Below are 20,245 nucleotides of genomic sequence, written 5' to 3' on the forward strand. Positions count from 1 at the left end.
GCTCCCAATGGAGGAGCTAGAGAAAGTACCCAAGGAGCTAAAGGGATCTTCAACCCTATAGGTGGAACAACATTATGAACTAACCAGTACCCCTGAGCTCTTGACTCTAGCTGCATATGTATCAAAAGATGGCCTAGTCGGCCATCACTGGAAAGAGAGGCCCATTGGACACGCAGACTTTGTGTGCCCCGGTACAGGGGAACGCCAGGGCCAAAGGGGGGGAGTGGGAGGGTAGGGGAGTGGGGGTGGGTGGGTAAGGGGGACGTTTGGTATAGCATTGGAAATGTAAATGAGCTAAATACCTAATTAAAAAAAAAAAAAAAAAAGAGTACCGACTGCTTTTCCAGAGGTCCTGAGTTCAATTCCCAGCAACCACATGCTGGCTCACAGCCATCTGTAATGGGATTCAATGGTCTCTTCTGATATGTCTGAAGTCAGCTACAGTATACTGTACTCATATACATAAAATAAATAAATCTTAAGAAAAAGAAAAGGGAACAGTATCTTATAGCTACAACAGGGCATCCCAGCCCTATGTATGAACTCACAATGTTTGTGACAGCCTGGGTAAGACCTGTGCAAGTTCAAGCCAGACTGAATTCCAACCTGAGGAGGGGAGGGGAGCACAGAGTCCTACTGCTGAGTCAAGGAACTGAGAGCCAGTAGGAGAGGGAGTGTCAGCTTTCATCAAGAGAGGACTCCGGGAAGCTGTCAATGCTCAAAGGCCGTACCTCCAAGAACACACAATTCAAAAATTGAAGTTGGTGGTTAAGAAACAAGAGGCCACAAAGTTGGGTGGATAAGAAAGGGGGTGGATCTGGGAGGACCTGGGAGAAGGGTGAATGTGATCAGAACATCTTATGTGATATTCTTAAGGAATCAGTCATAAAGTACCACACAGCATTTGCCCATACTAGGAAGATAATTCACTGAATATGTTATTCTCTATAATCATGAGAACTCAATCATCTAATGGTTCATATTATTTCATTTATCATCTCTTATGTATTCCTTGGGAGTCTACCTGTTCAGATCTTCGGAAGGCACTGAGAATGGCATTATGGGATAGTCCATACACTCTTTTAGGGCAGTTTATTTTTAAGATTTATTCATTTTTATATATGTAAGTACACTGTAGCTGTCTTCAGAGACACTACCATTGCAGATGGTTGTGAGTCACCATGCGGTTGCTGGGAATTGAACTCATGACCTCTGGAAGAGCAGTCAGTGCTCTTAACTCCTAAGCCATCTCTCCAGCCCCTCTTTTAGGGAGTTTGAAGAGGGAGGAACTTGGATTTTTTTTGACAGACTTTACCAGGCAATACATCAACAGATACTGAATATTTCCTGTTATTACTAATCCACTGGGCAATTCCTATAGACCAGGAATCACTTTTAATCTGTTATGCTTAAAATAGTAGCACTTGAGATAACAATCTTCTTGGGTTATAAACATCTAAATTTGGGAATTTGGATGGTTGAGGTGAGCAGGGGTGATTCACCCAGTCCATGCTAATCAAGAGCTCAGGATAAGCTTTTTTAAGGGTGATACTATGTTTATAAATAGAAGGAAATGATCTAGAAAGAAGACCTGGGTACCATCCACAGGAGAAAGAAGAGCTATATGTTGAAGTAGCAATTATCCAAAAAGACGTAGGTATAATTGAGATCAACCTTACAGGACAGCTGGACTGGCTCTGAAGATTATTTGGCTTTGCATCATGAACAATGTTTCCTTCCCAGGTCAGAATGTCATAGGAACTTTGATCTCACACTTAAATGTATCATGCCTTAGGATAATTGAGAGCACCCACCTTCTTTCACAGGTCAGCATTGTGGGCTTCAACTGTCTGTTCCCCTACAAACACCTACACCCTTGCCACCCTGGATCTCCAATTCTTTAGCACCAAAGGATGAGTGCTGGCAGGATTCATTCCAACTTGAGGAGTAGAACACTAAAGTCAAAGGGAATCTGTAGATTTTCCAGTACCCATACACAGAGAAGCATATTCTACCGCTGTTGTGGACCTACCCTCAGAGAAAGCAGGAAGGAAGGAATGGAGATCAACTTAAGAGTGCAGAACCATTTGCCTAGGACTTTCATAAATTCATTCTTTTTAATAGCTGAGTAGTACTCCATTGTGTAAATGTACCACATTTTCTGTATCTATTCCTCTGTTGAGGGGCATCTGGGTTCTTTCCAGCTTCTGGCTATTATAAATAAGGCTGCTATGAAGATAGTGGAGCATGTGTTCTTATACCAGTTGGAACTTCTTCTGGATATATGCCCAGGAGAGGTATTGCAGGATCCTCTGGTAGAAATATGTCCAGTTTTCTGAGGAACTGCCAGACTGATTTCCAGAGTGGTTGTACAAGCTTGCAATCCCACCAACAATGGAGGAGTGTTCCTCTTTCTCCACATCCTCGCCAGCATCTGCTGTCACCTGAATTTTTGATCTTAGCCATTCTGACTGGTGTGAGGTGGAATCTCAGGGTTGTTTTGATTTGCATTTCCCTGATGATTAAGGATGCTGAACATTTTTTCAGGTGCTTCTCAGCCAATCGGTATTCCTCAGTTGAGAATTCTTTGTTTAGCTCTGAGCCCCATTTTTTAATGGGGTTATTTGATTTTCTGGAGTCCACCTTCTTGAGTTCTTTATATATATTGGATATTAGTCCCCTATCTGATTTAGGATAGGTAAACATCCTTTTGCAATCTGTTGGTGGCCTTTTTGTCTTATTGACAGTGTCTTTTGCCTTACAGAAGCTTTGCAATTTTATGAGGTCTCATTTGTCAATTCTCAATCTTACAGAACAAGCCACTGCTGTTCTATTCAGGAATTTTTCCCCTGTGCCCATATCTTCGAGGCTTTTCCCCACTTTCTCCTCTATAAGTTTCACTGTCTCTGGTTTTATGTGGAGTTCCTTAATCCACTTAGATTTGACCTTAGTACAAGGAGATAGGAATGGCTCAATTCGCATTCTTCTACATGATAACCACCAGTTGTGCCAGCACCATTTGTTGAAAATGCTGTCTTTTTTCCACTGGATGGTTTTAGTTCCCTTGTCAAAGATCAAGTGACCATAGGTGTGTGGGTTCATTTCTGGGTCTTCAATTCTATTCCATTGGTCTACTTGTCTGTCGCTATACCAGTACCATGCAGACAAAGATTGGAGCTGAGAGGAAAGGATGGACCATCTAGAGACTGCCATACCCGAGGATCCATCCCATAATCAGCCTCTAAATGCTGACACCATTGCACACACTAGCAAGATTTTGCTGAAAGGACCCTGATATAGCTGTCTCTTGTGAGGCTATGCCAGGGCCTAGCAAACACATAAGTGGATGCTCACAGTCAGCTATTAGATGGATCACAGGACCCCCAATGGAGGAGCTAGAGAAAGTACCCAAGGTGCTGGGGGGATCTGCAACCCTATATGTGGAACAACAATATGAACTAACCAGTAACCCCCCCAACCCCCCGTGGAGCTCGTGTCTCTAGCTGCATATGTATCAGAAGATGGCCTAGTGGGCCATCAGTGGAAAGAGAGGCCCATTGGTCTTGCAAACTTTATAAGCCTTAGTACAGGGGAATGCCAGGGCCAAGAAGTGGGAGTGGGTGGGGGAGGGTATGGGGGACTTTTGGGATAGCATTGGAAATGTAAATGAAGAAAATACCTAATTAAAAAAAAAAAGAGTGCAGAACCCTTGACTTCCTTTCACACTGCAGAGGTGCTAAGAGTGTTGCAAGCCTTGCTTCTTGTTTCTGAGGTGGACAACTGCACATCTCAAGTCCTTATTTGATTTTCCCCATAGTTATCTGAATATGCAAGAAGCAACTGCTCCACTGTACTGCAGAGGTTTTCCTCTGTATGGAGAAAATGAAGCTATGTACAGAGCACCTAAACCTTGTCAGACATGAGCAAGGGATATCTTCATTTGCCATTTCTGGTTAGTAATCCTTGCAGCCCCTGCTTATAATGCCTCTAAACGGCTTTTGATCCACAGGAATTAATATGCCTACACTGTAATAAGCTAATTACTGGGGATACAAATTACATAGCATGGGGCATTTTCTGCTGTACTTAGTGAGTAGGTGGAGAAAAGTTGAAGCAAACAAAAATAGGAGGAACCCTGTTCTCTCCAAAGCAGAGAAGGAAAACGTTGAAGTAAAGTAGCATTATGCTCAAATGTAAGCTTAGTAGAAAACACTCCATCTTGTATCCAGGAAGCAGGATTAATGATGTTCAATTCAATATAAGGATAAAAGGGTATTGATAATAATAGTTTAAAAATCAACAGTTCAACTGGATTATATTACCTGAGGAAATGACAGCAACTTATGGCTCTTAGGGACATTTCCTCCTCTGAGGTACATTAAGCATGTCATTGCCATGTGAAAAGCGCCCAGATCTTTAAGATGTTGATAGTCCCAAACTGAAGCTTCATATGATTCTTCATCCGGTGGCCACAGCAGGCGGATCAGCGCATAGAGCAGCGTGTCTACCACAGCATTACAGTGGATACGCCAATCTCCTTTACTAAAAGCTCTGGGGAACTAAGAACTCTAGCAGACTTGAATGGCTTTCTCAATATGAAAAAGAGATTATTATTCATTCCTACTGTTCTGGAGTCAGAGGTTGTTGTCTATTGGTATACCCATAATCAACTGGTAATTTAGAGAAAGGGACTATTGTTTTCCATCACACTGCTCAAAATGTCAGATGGGAATTCTTCAGTTACCTGTTGACTCTACTGGGTGAAGATTCAGTAGTCTTCAGTTTACAGATTATTTTCTGCAAAGTACTGACATATGTTGGAGAACATAGGTTTTTTTTTTTTTTTTTTTTTTTTTTTTTTTTTTTGCCTAGGCCACAAAAACATCAGGTCGTGGTGACATCTATTTGTAGGTTTTAACTTATTTTTAAAATCTTATATATGCATGTATGCTTATGGTGTGTGTGTGTGCATATGTATGTATGTACGTGTAGCGATATCTAATAGTAAACAAACCTAAAATTTTAAGCCAGCACACCAAACATTTATGTGAGAAAATTACCATTATTTTAGAAATATTAGTAAGAAGTTATTTACTGTTAATTAGACATATCAATGATGTTTTGGATATACACTGTTTCTTGGCACATGGATCTTAAACAAAACAGACTCTACTTATTCATTACTTACCATTATTGTCTGACAACGTAGTGCTAAATTAAAATGCCACCCAGATGGTACACACATTCTAATGACGTAAGGACAGCCACAGTGCGGCTTCTTTTCTCAAAGCGAGTAAGTAAGCACGGTGCCTCTTGGGAGAGCATTTCTGTGCCATTCGACTGCAAGTCTGGAAATGAGTGCACCAGGGCTTAGATCTGGGAACCTGACAACAGGAGGGCTAACAGGGAGCTTTGCAGTACAAAGTCCTCTCCTGTTCCATCCATGCCAGGCCCCTCCATGTTCCTAGATTCCTAAGAAGCCTATTTACCAAACCTATGCAGAAGAATCATGTCAAGGGCAGCTCTACGAAGCCTGCTTACACTGTAAGTCACAATTGCGTAAGCACAATATTTCCGGAGTAGCACAGGGATCAGCAGCTTACGTATGACGGCTATTCTCGTCTGTATGAAACTCATTGAACTAAAAAGCAAAGGGGTATTTCATTAAAAAAAAAAAGTCATGATCTGTATTATCAAGCCATTCAATTTAAAGAGAATAAACAATTAGAAAAATAAGATTTACACGCCAACCATGATGAGTTCTAGATTATAATCCTATTGCTACAAAACTGACAACCAAAATAAACAAATTTATAAACATTTGGTTTTTGGTGCAATGTAAAATCAAAGATTACTTATAAAGTACTAAAAACCCACGCCAATCCAAGCAACTAGTATTTTACGGCCCCCAAGTTAAATAAGAACTGCTTTTCCAAAAATTGAATGCTCAGAGTGAACTACCAGTTTGTATGTAACACGCAATATCCAAGAAGAAAAGACTTTGACTGAGAGATCATTTGTTTTCATTAATCTGCTGTTAGATTCTAAAACCCCATCATCCTACAGACGTGTGCTGCCAACGGACAGGAAGGATCCCACAGGATTGAGGAAGCCATGAATCACAACGGAGCAGCATAGCGGATCATCTAATGGTGGAAACGGGTGGACCGCTCTGTGCTGTAAACACAGCCATAACCTCTGCCTTCTCTGATCCTGTGTTGCAGCTTTGATCTCCTGCAATAAGAGCATGTGACCCTGGCTTATTTTTCCAGTCTTGTTATTTTTAAGTGGCCCGTTTTCACCCTATATTTTAATTACGCTGTGATTGGTTCGAATGACCTTTCGCAAAGCAGCCTGCCAGCTTACGGATGTTCTTTCTGCTATAAGTAGCCAGATAACTGTCTGTGTCATAAGCTCATCTGTTTATTAAATAAATATTTATTGGGTACCAAGTGTGTGCCATGCCTGGCACGTTCCTCTAAACTGGGGATGAACTGGTTATTGAAATGCAAGCCCCTTTCTCTCCCCAAGGCGCTAATGCCACGGGATGCTATGGAGGATGACGAACTGTTTTGTGCCGTCTGGTTTAGGGAGAGGCATACAAAGAGAAAGCATTTGAAACATGGCAACTGAGCTGTATGAGGAAAAATCTGTCTAAGTGAGATTGTAATGATACGACCTTTTCAAGAGGGGGGAAGGGACAGAGGAAAGCTCTGACAGGTACTCTCTGTTCCCAGACAGAGAGCCCTAATGACCTGCTTATGAGGTTGGTGACGCTAGACAAGTTGTTCAGCTACTTACTTGATTTTCTGAAATAATAATCATAATAATCTATTTTTTGAAGTCTCACTGACTTCTATAAAAACTATTTTTTTCTGTAAACTTTTAGGACATTCAGATTGATGACAAATCATAAGAAATCTTGGGCTGAACAGCCTTCCTTTGTTGGTAGTAGAAATATTCAAGAGAATTTTTGAAAAATTACTCAATAGAAAGGTAATTAATATTTTCATTTTAAAAATCCCCCATGGTCACTTTCCAGAAAATCTTTTTCCTACTAAATGCAACTAAAGAAATACACATTTCTTAAAAATCTCTCATTGATTTAGAGCATTATCAAGGAATATACTTATATTTTTCCTTTGTATATAAGCGTTTAGTTTTGTCAAAATTATTTTTCTTAAATTAATTATTTTGCTGAGAAGTCCAGGTGAATGGTGGCAAGGCTAGTAAACAGGAGAGAAGGGAAGCTTTCCCAGCAGGGCAGCACAAGGTATACGGAAACATCTTTTCCTCTTCCTCCCCTCTCGAGTCACGTAGGCATCTGTACAGGAGGCACCTCTGACCATGCATCTCAGGGGCACTAGGATCTCATCTTATTCCACAGAAGAAGCAAAGCCCCAAAGAATAAGATCAGGCCTGAGTCTAGTCTTGGATGACTCATGTGCTCTACAGAAGTGGCAAAGGCACAGATATTCCTGACTGCTTGCTTGTAGGCTAGGCTAAAATCAGTTTTCAGAGCAACAGTATTATATATTATAGGGAGATATATATATATATATACATACATATATGTGTGTGTATGTATATATATATATATATATATATGTGTGTGTGTGTGTATATATATATATATATATATATATATATATATATATATATATCTTCCGTCTGTCTGTCTATTTGTCTGTCTCCCTATCTTCTGTGTGTGCCCATGACACATATGAGGAAGCCTGTAGACATACCTGCTGGGGGAGTCTGTTCTTTCATACAACTCTATGGGTTCTGGAGACTGAACTTAAGTTGCAGGCTTCGTAGAAACTGTCTTTATCTGCCGAGCCGTTTTGCTGGCTTTGTAAAATCTTTTGAGAGCATTTGTAAAAGAATGTGGAACTATTGATACTGTGTGGGCTGCCATGAGTCGAGATGGTTAAAAACCTCATTTTATTCTAATTATTTTTTCTCAAGTGCAATCAGTAACTACTATAGAGTGTCTTTCTTCCCCCATTTGCGTCTCCGTGTATTGTACCTGTCACCTTTCAGGATGCAGATTGTGGAAAATAACAAAAAAAGCCAAGAAATAGAGCCCTAAGTAGAAGTTGTGAGGTTAAAATGGAAAGAAAAATTTGTCTCTGGCGCTACAAGTGGATATGAGGATGGTTTATCACTTGTCTCACACACCACTGTTTCCAGATGGAAACTAATTAACAAGAACTCAGAACACTGATCCTGTCATAAGGTTAGGTGCCTAGAGACAAGAGGAGCAAGGCAAGAAGGAGTCTGCTTGCAAGGTTGACGAGGGAACAGGTAGAGTGTACAGGAAATGGTATGTAAAGTTACATTAATTACAGTTGTGATAAGAAGCGGAAAAACCCAACCAACCAAAAAAAAAAAAAAAAAAAAAAAAGCCAACCAAAAGGAACAAGATCTTTAACATTTCAACATTTCAGAGCCTCAGAAACATACATACATACACACACACACACACAACCTACACTTACACATACACACATGTACATGTGCACACACAAAATTTCCTGAGGGATTTGATAGCCCCTGCTCATTCGTTCAGAGTTAAGAACACCTTACTTTCATGTCAAAGCACTGCTGCTGTTGACTCTTCTGCTAGTTTTCAAGAGTGATAAAGGAAGAGGCTTCTCTTCCGGGGTGAGAACCCTTCAAGTATTGGTAACCGTTTCCAAAGAAGATTAGTGTCCATGAGTAAGACAGAATGTATAACATTAATATGGCCTCTAGTTTCTTGCCTTGAATTGATATAAAAAACTACTCCGGATCTTTCTGAGAAAAAGAACACCTATTCTTCCTATAAACCATTATCAATTGTTCTGGAAAGATGTAAGTATTTTCAGTATCCTGGTGAAAACAAACAGATAGGCACTCTGATGGGGAGGCCACCACTTACAGATGTCGAAACATGTAACCCAAAGGAAAGAAGATAACACAATGAAAGGGAGCCTACAGATGAGAGAAAATAATCTGAGTGAGGGCTAACATATGAAATATATAACACACTCATACTAATAAATATCAGAAGCCCCAAATAACCCAATGAAAATTGGCAAAGAAACAGAGTTAGACATCTATCAAATGAGGACCAACAAATGCCCAGTGGGTCTCTTTCTTACATGAAAATATTCAGTGTCTCAAATCTTCATGGGGATGCAAGTACAGTCTAATAAAATATCACTTCCTCTCCAACAACCATGGTCACAGAATCCCCACCATCTCATATAATAAGTGGTAGGCAAGGCCATGAAGGGAAGTAGTATGGGTAGTGTGGAAACTGTTACACTCACTGTACAAAGCAGTATGGAGAAACATGAAAACAATAAGAATATAGATCTTCCATGGAGTCTGCTATCTATCCAAAAGAATAGAAATAAAAGTCTTCAGATATCTGTACTTCCAACCTCCTTGCAGCAGTATCCACAATAACCAAACCATGGAAGCAATTCAACATCCACTGATAGACAAAGGCATTGGGCAAATTTGATATGTGCAGACAATGAAATACTACTCAGCCTTAGAGAAGGAGGAAACCCTACCCTTAGCCATTGTGAGCTACTTGAATGTGAAGGGCACTGTGCTAACAAAATGAATCAGATACAGTAAGACATGGACTGCATGATGCCACTGAGTGATCTAAACTACTAGGAAAGACAAAGAGTAGAAGGGCCATCTCAAGGTAGGTGAAATGGAAAAGTATCAACAGCATGGTGCAAAACTTCATCATAGGATGAGTCAACCATAGACACATACCATACAACAGAGGGGCCTCCAGACAGCCGTGCTGTTCTGTACAACTAAAAAGTGCTATGAGAGTACACAGTTGCTTGTTTGTTTTTTCCCTCTTGGTTTAATATGGAAGAGGGTAGGAGGAAACTTTTGGAAGTGGTGGACAGGCTTAAAGTATAAATTGTGAATAGTCCCATGGCCGAATTTTTATATACATTAAATATATGCTTTTTTTAATGACAGCTGAACTTCAAAGAAATATTTCTAAAATATCATATACCACCACATTTGAAATAATGGCGCGTGCATGCAGAGACATATTACCTGTTTCCTTTTCTGCGGGCCCTAAAACATAAGAAAAGAGAATTTAAGGCCAAGCAAGCAAAGAAAACTAGCCCATCTTTCTTTTCTTCTTTTTACAAATGAAAATCAGAATAGGAAGGGTAGAAGCAGAAATTGAAAAAGCATGCAAGTTTTTACTCAGTGGATGAGCAATGTTTTTTGTTTTTGAGGTAAGGCAGCGTGGCAGTAATTCGGCAGATTACTTTTCTAGAATATTGTCTCATTAGACTCCAGGAAAGGAGAACACGGGAGGGTCCCTACTTTCTCTCCACTTGGTTTTAGGACAAACATCTCCATGTATGGATCAAAGAAGATCCTCTGTGTCCTTCCCAGTGGGCGCTACAACCATAAAGCACTGAGCTAACCTGTGAATGGGAGCCTGCCATCCATCTCAGAGTTCTCGCAGAGCAGCAAAGCATTGCCAGAGGAGCTCAGAAAGACAAAGTTCTGTCTGCACATTTTAAACTGGAAATATATTCGTACAAAAGGTATTATAATGCCTAAAGATCCCCACACACTTTCCTCTGAGATACTTGAACTGTTTTAATGTCGGTTCATGGATAAGCTCTTTCAATCACATTTGGAACCCTCAACACTCCCCAACACGAAAGCTACGTGGACCGAGTATTCACAAATGAAAACCAAAGTGTTCATCTTCCACTTCCTTCAAACGACCGAGTGTTCACTGCGTTTGCTTTAACACAACATGATATCATAATTAATGATGTTAAGCTGGTAACTAAGGAGGTTTCATGTTGTTACTCTCTTGATATAATATTGGTTGCTATGGTGATGAGATGGCTTTTTTGTTAATCACTCAGGAGGTTGGTTATCACATGCTTGTTAGAGAGCTTGTCCAGATTTGGAGATAAAAAAAGGGAAGACAACATTTCTCTTTTCCACTGGCTGAATATTTATAAAATTATTGTAATACCAATTAATTATAAATTAACTGTCCACTAAGCACAATCTAAAAATACTAAAAGTGACTGATCTTTGTCTACAGGATGGCTTCCCTCTTATTTTAAGATATAAATATTTAACAAAACACAAACTTTTCCTTTCTTTCTGGTAATGACCCCTGTGTGATGTATGTCAGCTTCATGACAATTCGAACAAATAACTTAAAATCTTTCCCGATACTTTGAAGTCAACCAGTTCAAAAGCCTGAAATATCAAAGCTGATCTTGTGACTCAGCTGTACCTTCCCATCTACTTATCTCTAAACATTTAAAATATCAGTGTCCTTAATGAATAAAGCTCGAAGAAAGAGAGAAAGTGCACAGTCCTCTCAAGAGGTCTAATCTTTCAAATGCATCAATATAGAGCCAGCAATTAACAGCGGCAGGAAGTTCTCCCCGCTTACTCCAGCCCACATAACAATCAACAAGTTTCTTCCACCACCGAGTGACAGTGCAGATCAGAAAATAAAATTACATAATGCTACACTGACACCAATCAGCAAAGCATCCACAGCCCATAGTTTAAATGTTAGACATACTTACAGTAATGTCAAAAAAATACAACCCATGAAAACACCTTTTGGTTTCTCGAAAACTCAAAATAAGAACAAAGGACAACTTAAGCATGGATCCTGGGTCTTTCATTCAAGCCGAGTCCCAGGAGGCATATTAAAGCGATGAATAGGAAAAAGCGCTTCAGTTCGCCAGCTGAGATTTTAATGAGACATTTCCCTTTGCCTCGGCACAGGATTGTTCAGGGAAGGAAAGGACTTCTCATAGAAAATTCAGTTAATAGGCATTGTCGGCTCTCACAGCCACTTCAGCAATTGCTCAGGGCACTGACCTTCTATTTTGGCATATTCTGTGAGCCTAGTGTAATTGATCAAGGCAGCTTTCTCCAGACATTTTCTGACCACTTTCTTCACCTCCTCCGCAGGGATAGGAGTGGCAATGTCTTTCATTAAAACCTACAGAGAGGAGAGAGAAGCAGGGTGGGTGGGAAAAGGAGAGAGGAGAGACATTGCATAAAATACATTCTAAAAACAAATTACACAAATTGCCCCAGCCCTGAGTGTTCCTGGGAAGGGGGAGGGGCCTTCTGTAACTTGTGGGAAGTAATGAGTCTGCACTTCACAACTGGGACCTAATCCTTCAGCATTGGTTCCTCCTGTCTAAGCCTCATTTGTGAACATCAAAACCTCCCATAGGCCAGGTCCCCAGGATTCAGGGTGACAGTCACTTCTCCTCCAGGGATCCACGACACCATTAGAGCAGCTGTTTCAGATCAGGATTACAGCCCTTGGCATAAGTGATAAACAAAGTTTGTCTTGTATAGCCCTCAGGTAAGAGCCCCAGGTCTTCTGAGTTATATGTGGAAAAATCGTAGGAAACAATTCTAGCACGGATGGGCATAATTCTGGAGCAGTGTAAAGATTACAAATGAGACATTATTAATTGTGACCTGCTGCGGACAGGGTGCTGCAGTATGAAAAGAGGAAGGGGCGTCTTCGCCTTCGTGGAACAAGTGCTTTATGTGAGATCAAGCTCTTGACATGGGGACATTTCCTTCAGTTTCAGATTAAAATGAAGGTTTTTCTCTGCTGGGTCCCTAAAATGTATTCTTGGACAGTTTTCCTTACCATGTTTTTTTGTTAACAAGGAGCCAATAGTTATATAAACAAATTCAAAAGGTAACTTTAAACGTGTTCTAACAATACATTAATACTTTTCATTACAACTCCTATTGTAAATTGTGAGTCATTGTTAGGCAGACTATTTTCTCATGTGTTTAATGTAATTGTTATGCTTTGTTTATATTCAAACAATGATACATATGAGAAAAGTGTAATAAAGGTGATTTTTTAAAGTGTAGTACGTATTCTACTAATCTCTTAAATTGCAATAAGCACTAAAGAACCTGGAAATACCCATGGAAACTTTAGTATTTTAATCTCTTTTTACCAATCTTTGAGCACTCTTGAATTGGTTCCAGTATGCAAGCATCAATAACCCCTGACAGCATTTTCAAATGTATTTAGGCAAGCTTTTCTTTCTTGAAGTCAGCTACCTTTATCATTTATCAGGTCTTTTATTATCAATTTCAATTGTGACATATATTTGGTACTTCAGAAATAGAAAGTAGATACTTTGTAGCCTGAAAACAAAAACAAAAACAAAAACAAAAAACAAAAAACCTGTGCAAAGTCCAGGTTATATGCTTATACATGTTTGTATAAGCATAGAATATAAATTATTATATTTAATGAGACCTTTGCCAAAATTTACCATCAAGATGCTGCTGTTGCATATATAGGCTTATGAATTTTACTTAAGCTTCTCACACTGAGAGACTTCAAATAGTAGAAAGAGTAGCAAGAAATGTATAGAATATATATGTATGCCCCAGAGGTGAAGCTAGGATTTAGATATTATTTCATATTCTCTAGGAACTAAATCCTGGTTTCTGTCTATGCATTTCGGCATCCGCTGAGGTTCTTCCAAAGCATTAAAGGTGTTAAAAATTCACTTACAGATTTTATTTTGCTTTTGAAAGTTGCTAGTAAGTCAAGAGAGATTTTTTTGAAAAATAAAGAAATGGCTCGTAGCATTTCTGTTTCAGTTCGGTAGAAGATGTGATTAGTGACTATAACTAGAAAGGGTCGCTATCACCCTGCCACCTGTCACGGGGCATGTCTGGATCACTACCCCCTCCCTGCCGGGAAGGAGAAGCAGACTCTGCCATGGAAACCAGGACTCAGAGAGGTTGTGTGAGGTACTCAAGATGGATTGCAGTTACAGAAAGTAAAGCAACTTTAAGAACTGACTTATTTGTAATTGCCTTAAGGAATAGAAGAGAATAAACACTTTAAAAAGCCAAAGCTATGCACAGCATTTAACAACATAAAAACTCGAATAAAGCATGTGACGATGCATCAGATGTGGAGCTTGAAACGAATGGAAAGTAACGACATAGCTGTCATTTTACATGACGATGCTAACATGCATGAGGGCTAAAAGTGCTGGAAAAACCAGTGACTCTGAGAGGACCATAACACGCAAGTGTGCAGTGGCCTAGAAAACAGAAACAACTAAAAAACAAAACAAAACAAAACAAACAAAATACAAACAACAAAATATCTCATGAGATGTGTGTGTGTGTGTGTGTGTGTGTGTGTGTGTGTGTGTATGTGAGATGCAGAGATTGATATCATTAAAAGGCAATGATAGCTCAGTATTGGGATAGGGTGGTGGAAGACAGGCTTCCATAGAGGAAGAAAGTAGTAGGGAGAAGTGAGAAAATTAGTAAGGTAAGTTATGGGAGTCGTGGTGTGGGCATGGCAACAAGTTCTAACTCAAAGACTCTCATAGTTTAACAGCTGGAACCCAGCCCCCAAGAACTCGAGGAACATCTATAAACCCTCATACATACCCTTTCAAGTAAGGAGAGCGTAGCTTTTAGGGCACCCTCAGGTCGTCCGAAGGGAAAGCAGTATCTTTAAAGACAAAAAGAGGGACAGAAATATGAAACATTTAATATTAACCCAAGAGCTAAAGGTTGACACTTTCAATTGCTCGGCGTTAGTGGAGAACCTTGAAGACAAGTTAAAATATCTAGTCTTCTTGGACATAATTTTAACCATTAAATTTTACCAAGGGTACGATTTCAAGGTCTTGAACTAGCAACTATGATTAAAATGATTCTCAAGTCTTCATTATACATGCGCTAAAAGAATAGACATTAAGGAAGACACCCCAGGGTCATTGTAGAGAGGTTTATTGTATAACACCTAAAAATGTTGTTTAAGGTTTGGTATTTTTCTCCTACCTGATGGCATTAGTATGTGGGGGAAGAAGGGATCTACCATTGCTGAACTTCTAAGATGGACAAAGTTACTCCCCCAATTTAGGGACACTACACAGCAACCATGGTGTTTAACTCTTTCACGTCTCGGGAACATGCAAACCCTGTGCCGAGTTTCCTCAGGAAGAGTCAAGATCCCAACTGTTTCTTCTCTGATGGATCCTAACTGCAAAGTAACAAGTGGAAGCCATGTAATAGGGAATGTTCTGAAACTGAGGCTCAGGGACAGAGTGGACTCCTTCTAAGGTCAGCGGCCACAGGATGGTTAATAGGTGGGTCTCCCCCCCCCCCCCCCCCTTACATTAATGTCCATGTGAAGCGTGCTGAGAATCAGAACTGATAAGTTCTTCTGGCGCCACAGGCTTTATTGATCCAGATTCAGCAAAGACCCCACTACCCCTCTGAGGCTGTAGCTCCCTCCCCAGGACCCAGACTGCAGGCACCAAGTGGTCATCCTTATGCCGCTACCCCTGTAATTTGGATGGATTTACCTCTAAGTTTTGAGATAAAAGTTGTTTAAGAAACTAAATTTTTTAAAAAAAGGAATAAAGACGCACCTCTTTTTTCCCCTTTAAAAGAAATGTATTTGAGTTTGTTTGGGGATTGTCAGTTTTATAAAAGTTTCTCTAGGAAAGACAACTGCAAGTGCATACTTTCCAAATTTAGTTAGCCAGGGTTTTCTTCAGAGGATTTATCATCTATTCTCTATTAGAGCATATACTTGCTTAGTTTTGCCTCTCCGTGCCATGGTCCCCACCCATCTCCAGAAAAGCCTCAATCAATTTATTTTAATAGAGGTTCCTGTGAAATGGTGCTTTTTAGACCTCAGCAAATTAGCACAGTGGCTTTAATCATTCCGTTCTGTATACTTTAAAGCTTAATCCACATTTCAGTAAAGCACCAATTGGCTCCTTGTAGTTCCCGCCCCTTGCTTAATCTTTTCAGTGTATTTGCATAATCCACCCATTGTCTTTGCTATTGTTTATTTCCACTAGCCTGACACATTTTATGAATGGAACGTTACTGATCCTCAGATTACAGTTAGCATTTCAGGGCTCTGAGGTCCCAATGGGTCTGCTCTGAATTAGCATTGGCTGTGCTGGGATGTGTAAATAATCCCGCACATTAGAGCAATCCTGAATCAATAACAGCTAGAAAGTAACTCACAGAAGCCTAATTAATCTTTGTAATGCGAGTTATCAAAGAAGGGAATCATTTGGTTCTGCCTCCCTTCAGGATAAATATTTTGGTTTTTTTCCCCCCTCTTGACAACCATGCAACAGTAAAGCAAAGTGGAAACCATTCAACTACTGAATAAAATTCAGCCACACTTAATATTTAATCTGAGTGAATTGAAGCCAATCTCATTTTTTTAAATTGTTAAATGAGTTTTACAGAGGAATGAGCTAGCGTAGACCCATCCTGTGATTAAAGAACTACCCCCTTCCTTATTTAAATGCAGCGGTAATAGTTATTGAGAGTCAATGTGAACTGTGCACTCTTCCTCTAACAGGCGTTTTGCAATACAGATCTTAAGTCATTTATGTTTGCTCTGACTTACTCCAAGTAATTTCCATGTTTTAGAAAAGAGAAGAAGGTCAAGTTTTAGCGGATTCTCTTAACATTTGGACTTTATAGCCTCAAACGGTGCACTTGTATTTTTACTTCTTGAGTTTTCAGTTGTTGATAGGCTGTCGATGTCCTCCTATGAAAGGGTATCCCTCAGTGTTTAGTTTTTGGGGTGATGGGGATTTATCCCAGATCATTACATATGACAGATAAATGTCACCTGTGGAGCTATATCCTCAGCCCTCAGTGCTAGGTAGTGGAGTGATCAAGGGTGACTTACATGTATTACAAAATTATAAAATTTGTTTAAAACGCGACAGTGCAACAGCTTTTTAAAGTGTCCGCAGAGGCAAGGAAATGTATGATGTTTCTCCTACCCCAGGCAGGCAGTGATTAACTTTCTATCTTTGGATGAGATTACATGTCTAGACTCTTACCTAAGAGGACAAAGGTTGTACTTTTTTTGTTTGTATGTGTGATCCTTTGGTACTTCATCCCTTTGGGTTGGTGGACACTGTTTATCTAGTCTTCAATTTTCATTTGGCTAAGTTTCATTTAACTCTGAACATTTTTGGTAGGGACTACCATTCATGCTGTGGTGTACAAGGACTTTACTTTCACATGTAGGCATGAAATAGGTCTCATCTGCGACAGGTGTTTATAACTTTAAGAACCCACTAGCCTAGGTTCCAGAGTGGGTTTGATGCCACTGCATTGGAAAGTTCCTGCTTCTCGGGGTTCAGATTTGCTGTTTTGTTTGGTAGCTATGCTAAGAGGCTTTTGCTTGTTCGTGAGGCTGGACTGGAACTGCTCATTGTCCTCCTCCAGCCCCTCAAGTGTTTGGAGTCCAGGCTGGGGCCACCCTACTGCCCCTGACTGCAGTTTTAGGTTGTACTTCCCTCATGAACAATGATGTTCTCTTTTCCCCATCACACGCTTTCTCGTCCTTTCTGCTCTAGTGAGTTCCACCATTTGCCGTTATCCTTTACCATTCGAGGCAGAGGAGGCAGAGTAAAAACAATTATGGGGGAAAGGGGCTCTTCACTTTAGAATCCCTTTGAAGCCTCTGGCTAGCTCAGGGGCAAACTATGATTTCCAACACAAAGTTTGCTACAGGGACAATATTTCTTCTGTATAGTGATATTTTTCAAATAACATTAAAATAGAAATAAATGACACATGAGACTTTATATGGTGATTTCCCTTCCCTAGCTGTAAATTACACACTTCTAGGAATCTTACCAGAAACCCCATTTAAGGTAAAAGACAGTCTTAACTCTTATGCAATCCAATTGATTATGGATTTAACTTATCAATTGATATCCTACCCATGGTACCTTCAGAGCCACCCTGGAATCTTCTTTATTTAAAAAAGAGACCAAAAAAGGACAAAGGTGTTCTTAACCTTTGAGATGTTACTTGGAGACCACCAGGAACACATATGTGGCTCGAGTTGAGAGAGCCAAATGGACTCTTGAAAACTCCACATCCACACTTCTGGGAATGCCTTCTTATTTTATTATTTTTAAAAAACTCTAGCTCTATGAAAATACTGTACCATCCTTAAATTCCTTTCTGTGGTGAAGTCAAAGCTCAATTTTAGCTGAACGGAGGTACATAGAGCTACAAGAGAACAGTTGTACCCTCAGGAAGTTTTCATAAACTTAACCTTTCAATGGTGTGTATCGATGTTATGTTTGTAACATCTTCTTACTATCTTTAGAGTTCTTACTTTTTCTTGGAAGCATTATTTTAACTTCTCAATCTCATTTTTGATTGATAGATGCCTTGCCTTTTTAAACTTCTCTCAAGACTTCAATAACCTTCCCCCAACTTTCCCTTCTCCCATAGAATTTTTGCTGTTTCCAGTCACCTCCCTTTGCTATTTCTATGCATTGGGCTCTTTCCTCCATATTAAATACTTTTCTCAAATGTCTGTTGAACATGTGTGACCATGTACAACAGTATATTATTAGAATATGAAAAGAAGCAGTGTGCATATAGGCAGATCTTCAAGACGACAGTCCTTGGTGAAGGTGCCTTTTGCTAAGATGTTAGGGAAGTCTTAACTATCTAAAGGTGTAGGTACCATCACCTTCTCTGGGGAACTAATGTAGACTGATGTTAGCACAGCAGAGCTGCCCTGGTAAGGAAAGCTGAGGGTACACATACTTCTCAGCGGGTTTATAAATCATTCTTCACTCTCAAATAGAAATAACATTTTCTGACTTTTTTTTAAAATGATTCCAAATCATATAAGTACAACATGGTAGAGATTCTACAAGAAAAAAATTAATTGATGTGACAGTACTAATAAGAGTGGTAATAGAGGAAAACATATCAACATATTTCTACTTAGGTTTCTAACCACTGGATTCTTTGAGACTACCCAACACGGGGGCAATAATAGTATCAAGCTGTTTATCATTCACTCTGCCATTGATTCTTATGAATGAAGTCTAATCATTAAGAACAAGGAGCACTAGGTGCTATGACTAATGCTGTGAATACAAAGATATCTTATAGATTAAGCAATGAAACTACTAACCATGTTCCAGTGGGACAAGTGGAAAGCGCATACAATTGCTAAGATACTTGAGACTACTAATCTTTAGTGAAAAAATTGGGAATGCTCCCATTGCAGGAAACTCCTTTTCTGGTGGGACAGAGGAAAGAAAGAGAAGTCTCACCAATCTACCCACTCCCGCTTCCTAGCCCTGGCATTCCCCTACACTGGGGCATAGAACCTTCACAAATAGCCACAGAGTGAAGACTGGATCACACACTGCATGCGATTGGAAACAACTGGTAACTGAGTAGTGGCAAGAAGATTTAACAAAAAAATGTCTTGGGGGAAGAGATGGAGGGTAAAGCCTGATTGGAAAAAACTGATACTTGGCTCAAACACAATACATACCTGAAGTGGCTGATCTGGTTTTCTAAAAGCGAAGAAAGTCGGTCTTTTATCTCCTCAAATCTTTCTTTCTCTTCCACTGAAACCGTTCCAATCCCATCAGGCCTGGGGGTGGGGAGTGGGGGGTGGAGGTGGGGGGGGGGAGGGAAGAGAGTCAGCAATTTGTATTAAGAGATTATTTACCTTGAAAGATTTTATATACACAAAAATATTCCTAAATCATTCAAAGAATCGAGTAAAAGGCATATTAGCATTAGCTGTGTTTACACCGGAAATTTAATGGAAGTGTTTGCAGCCATTTACTTCGTCTTTGACCTGGGATGAATGGAATGGCTTTATTCTCTTAGACAGCCTTCAAGGTAAATGCTGACAATAAATAGTTCCCAGATACACAGAAAACAATAACTAGGCCTTGAAAATCCAGGGAAAATGTTCTCTAGTGGAATTAAACATCTGACCAATTAAATGCCTATCCCCCGAATGGACTATTATTAATACAGACTGAATGCAAGTAGAAATATCTTAACTGCTTCTCTTCCAAATAGAAGTACACAAAACATGCGGCTAGAGACAGTTAGATGTTGTAAGAAACAGAAATTTTGGATAAATACGTGTGCCTGAAACTAGAAGATAAGATGCATTTAACAAATTATATTTAGAAAATTCTCAAAAATTTCTGTATCTGGTTGTATAGCAGTCATATGAAATTTGAAAACATAAAGTTAAACTGTCCACACTAATCCAGAGGAGACAACACATTCATCTTATATTTGCTTTAAACCTTATATACCTAAGGATATCTTTGGTGCTTGAATGGGCAGTAGGCATGCTCCTCATTAG

General features: G+C 39.7%; 1 protein-coding gene across 17 annotated transcripts in view; it reads right to left on the reverse strand.

Annotated features, from left to right (window-relative positions):
* The window catches only part of Cadps2 (Ca2+-dependent activator protein for secretion 2), a 578,403-nt gene that overhangs the window by 108,204 nt on the left and 449,954 nt on the right, over positions 1–20,245 (reverse strand). For 11 of the 17 annotated variants that reach the window (XM_006505115.2, XM_006505110.2, XM_006505108.2 and 8 more), the window contains 4 exons: positions 19,409–19,510; positions 14,491–14,554; positions 11,905–12,028; positions 10,081–10,101 (listed from right to left, as the gene is read on the reverse strand). In XM_006505115.2, coding sequence (XP_006505178.1) covers positions 10,081–10,101; positions 11,905–12,028; positions 14,491–14,554; positions 19,409–19,510 — 311 coding nt within the window. The remainder of the gene's footprint in view (positions 1–10,080; positions 10,102–11,904; positions 12,029–14,490; positions 14,555–19,408; positions 19,511–20,245) is intronic. The other 6 variants (XM_030255458.1, XM_006505111.2, XM_030255457.1 and 3 more) reach the window with 1 other exon arrangement.

Source organism: Mus musculus, chromosome 6 (assembly GCF_000001635.26).
Source record: "Mus musculus strain C57BL/6J chromosome 6, GRCm38.p6 C57BL/6J".
NCBI classification, from domain to species: domain Eukaryota; kingdom Metazoa; phylum Chordata; class Mammalia; order Rodentia; family Muridae; genus Mus; species Mus musculus.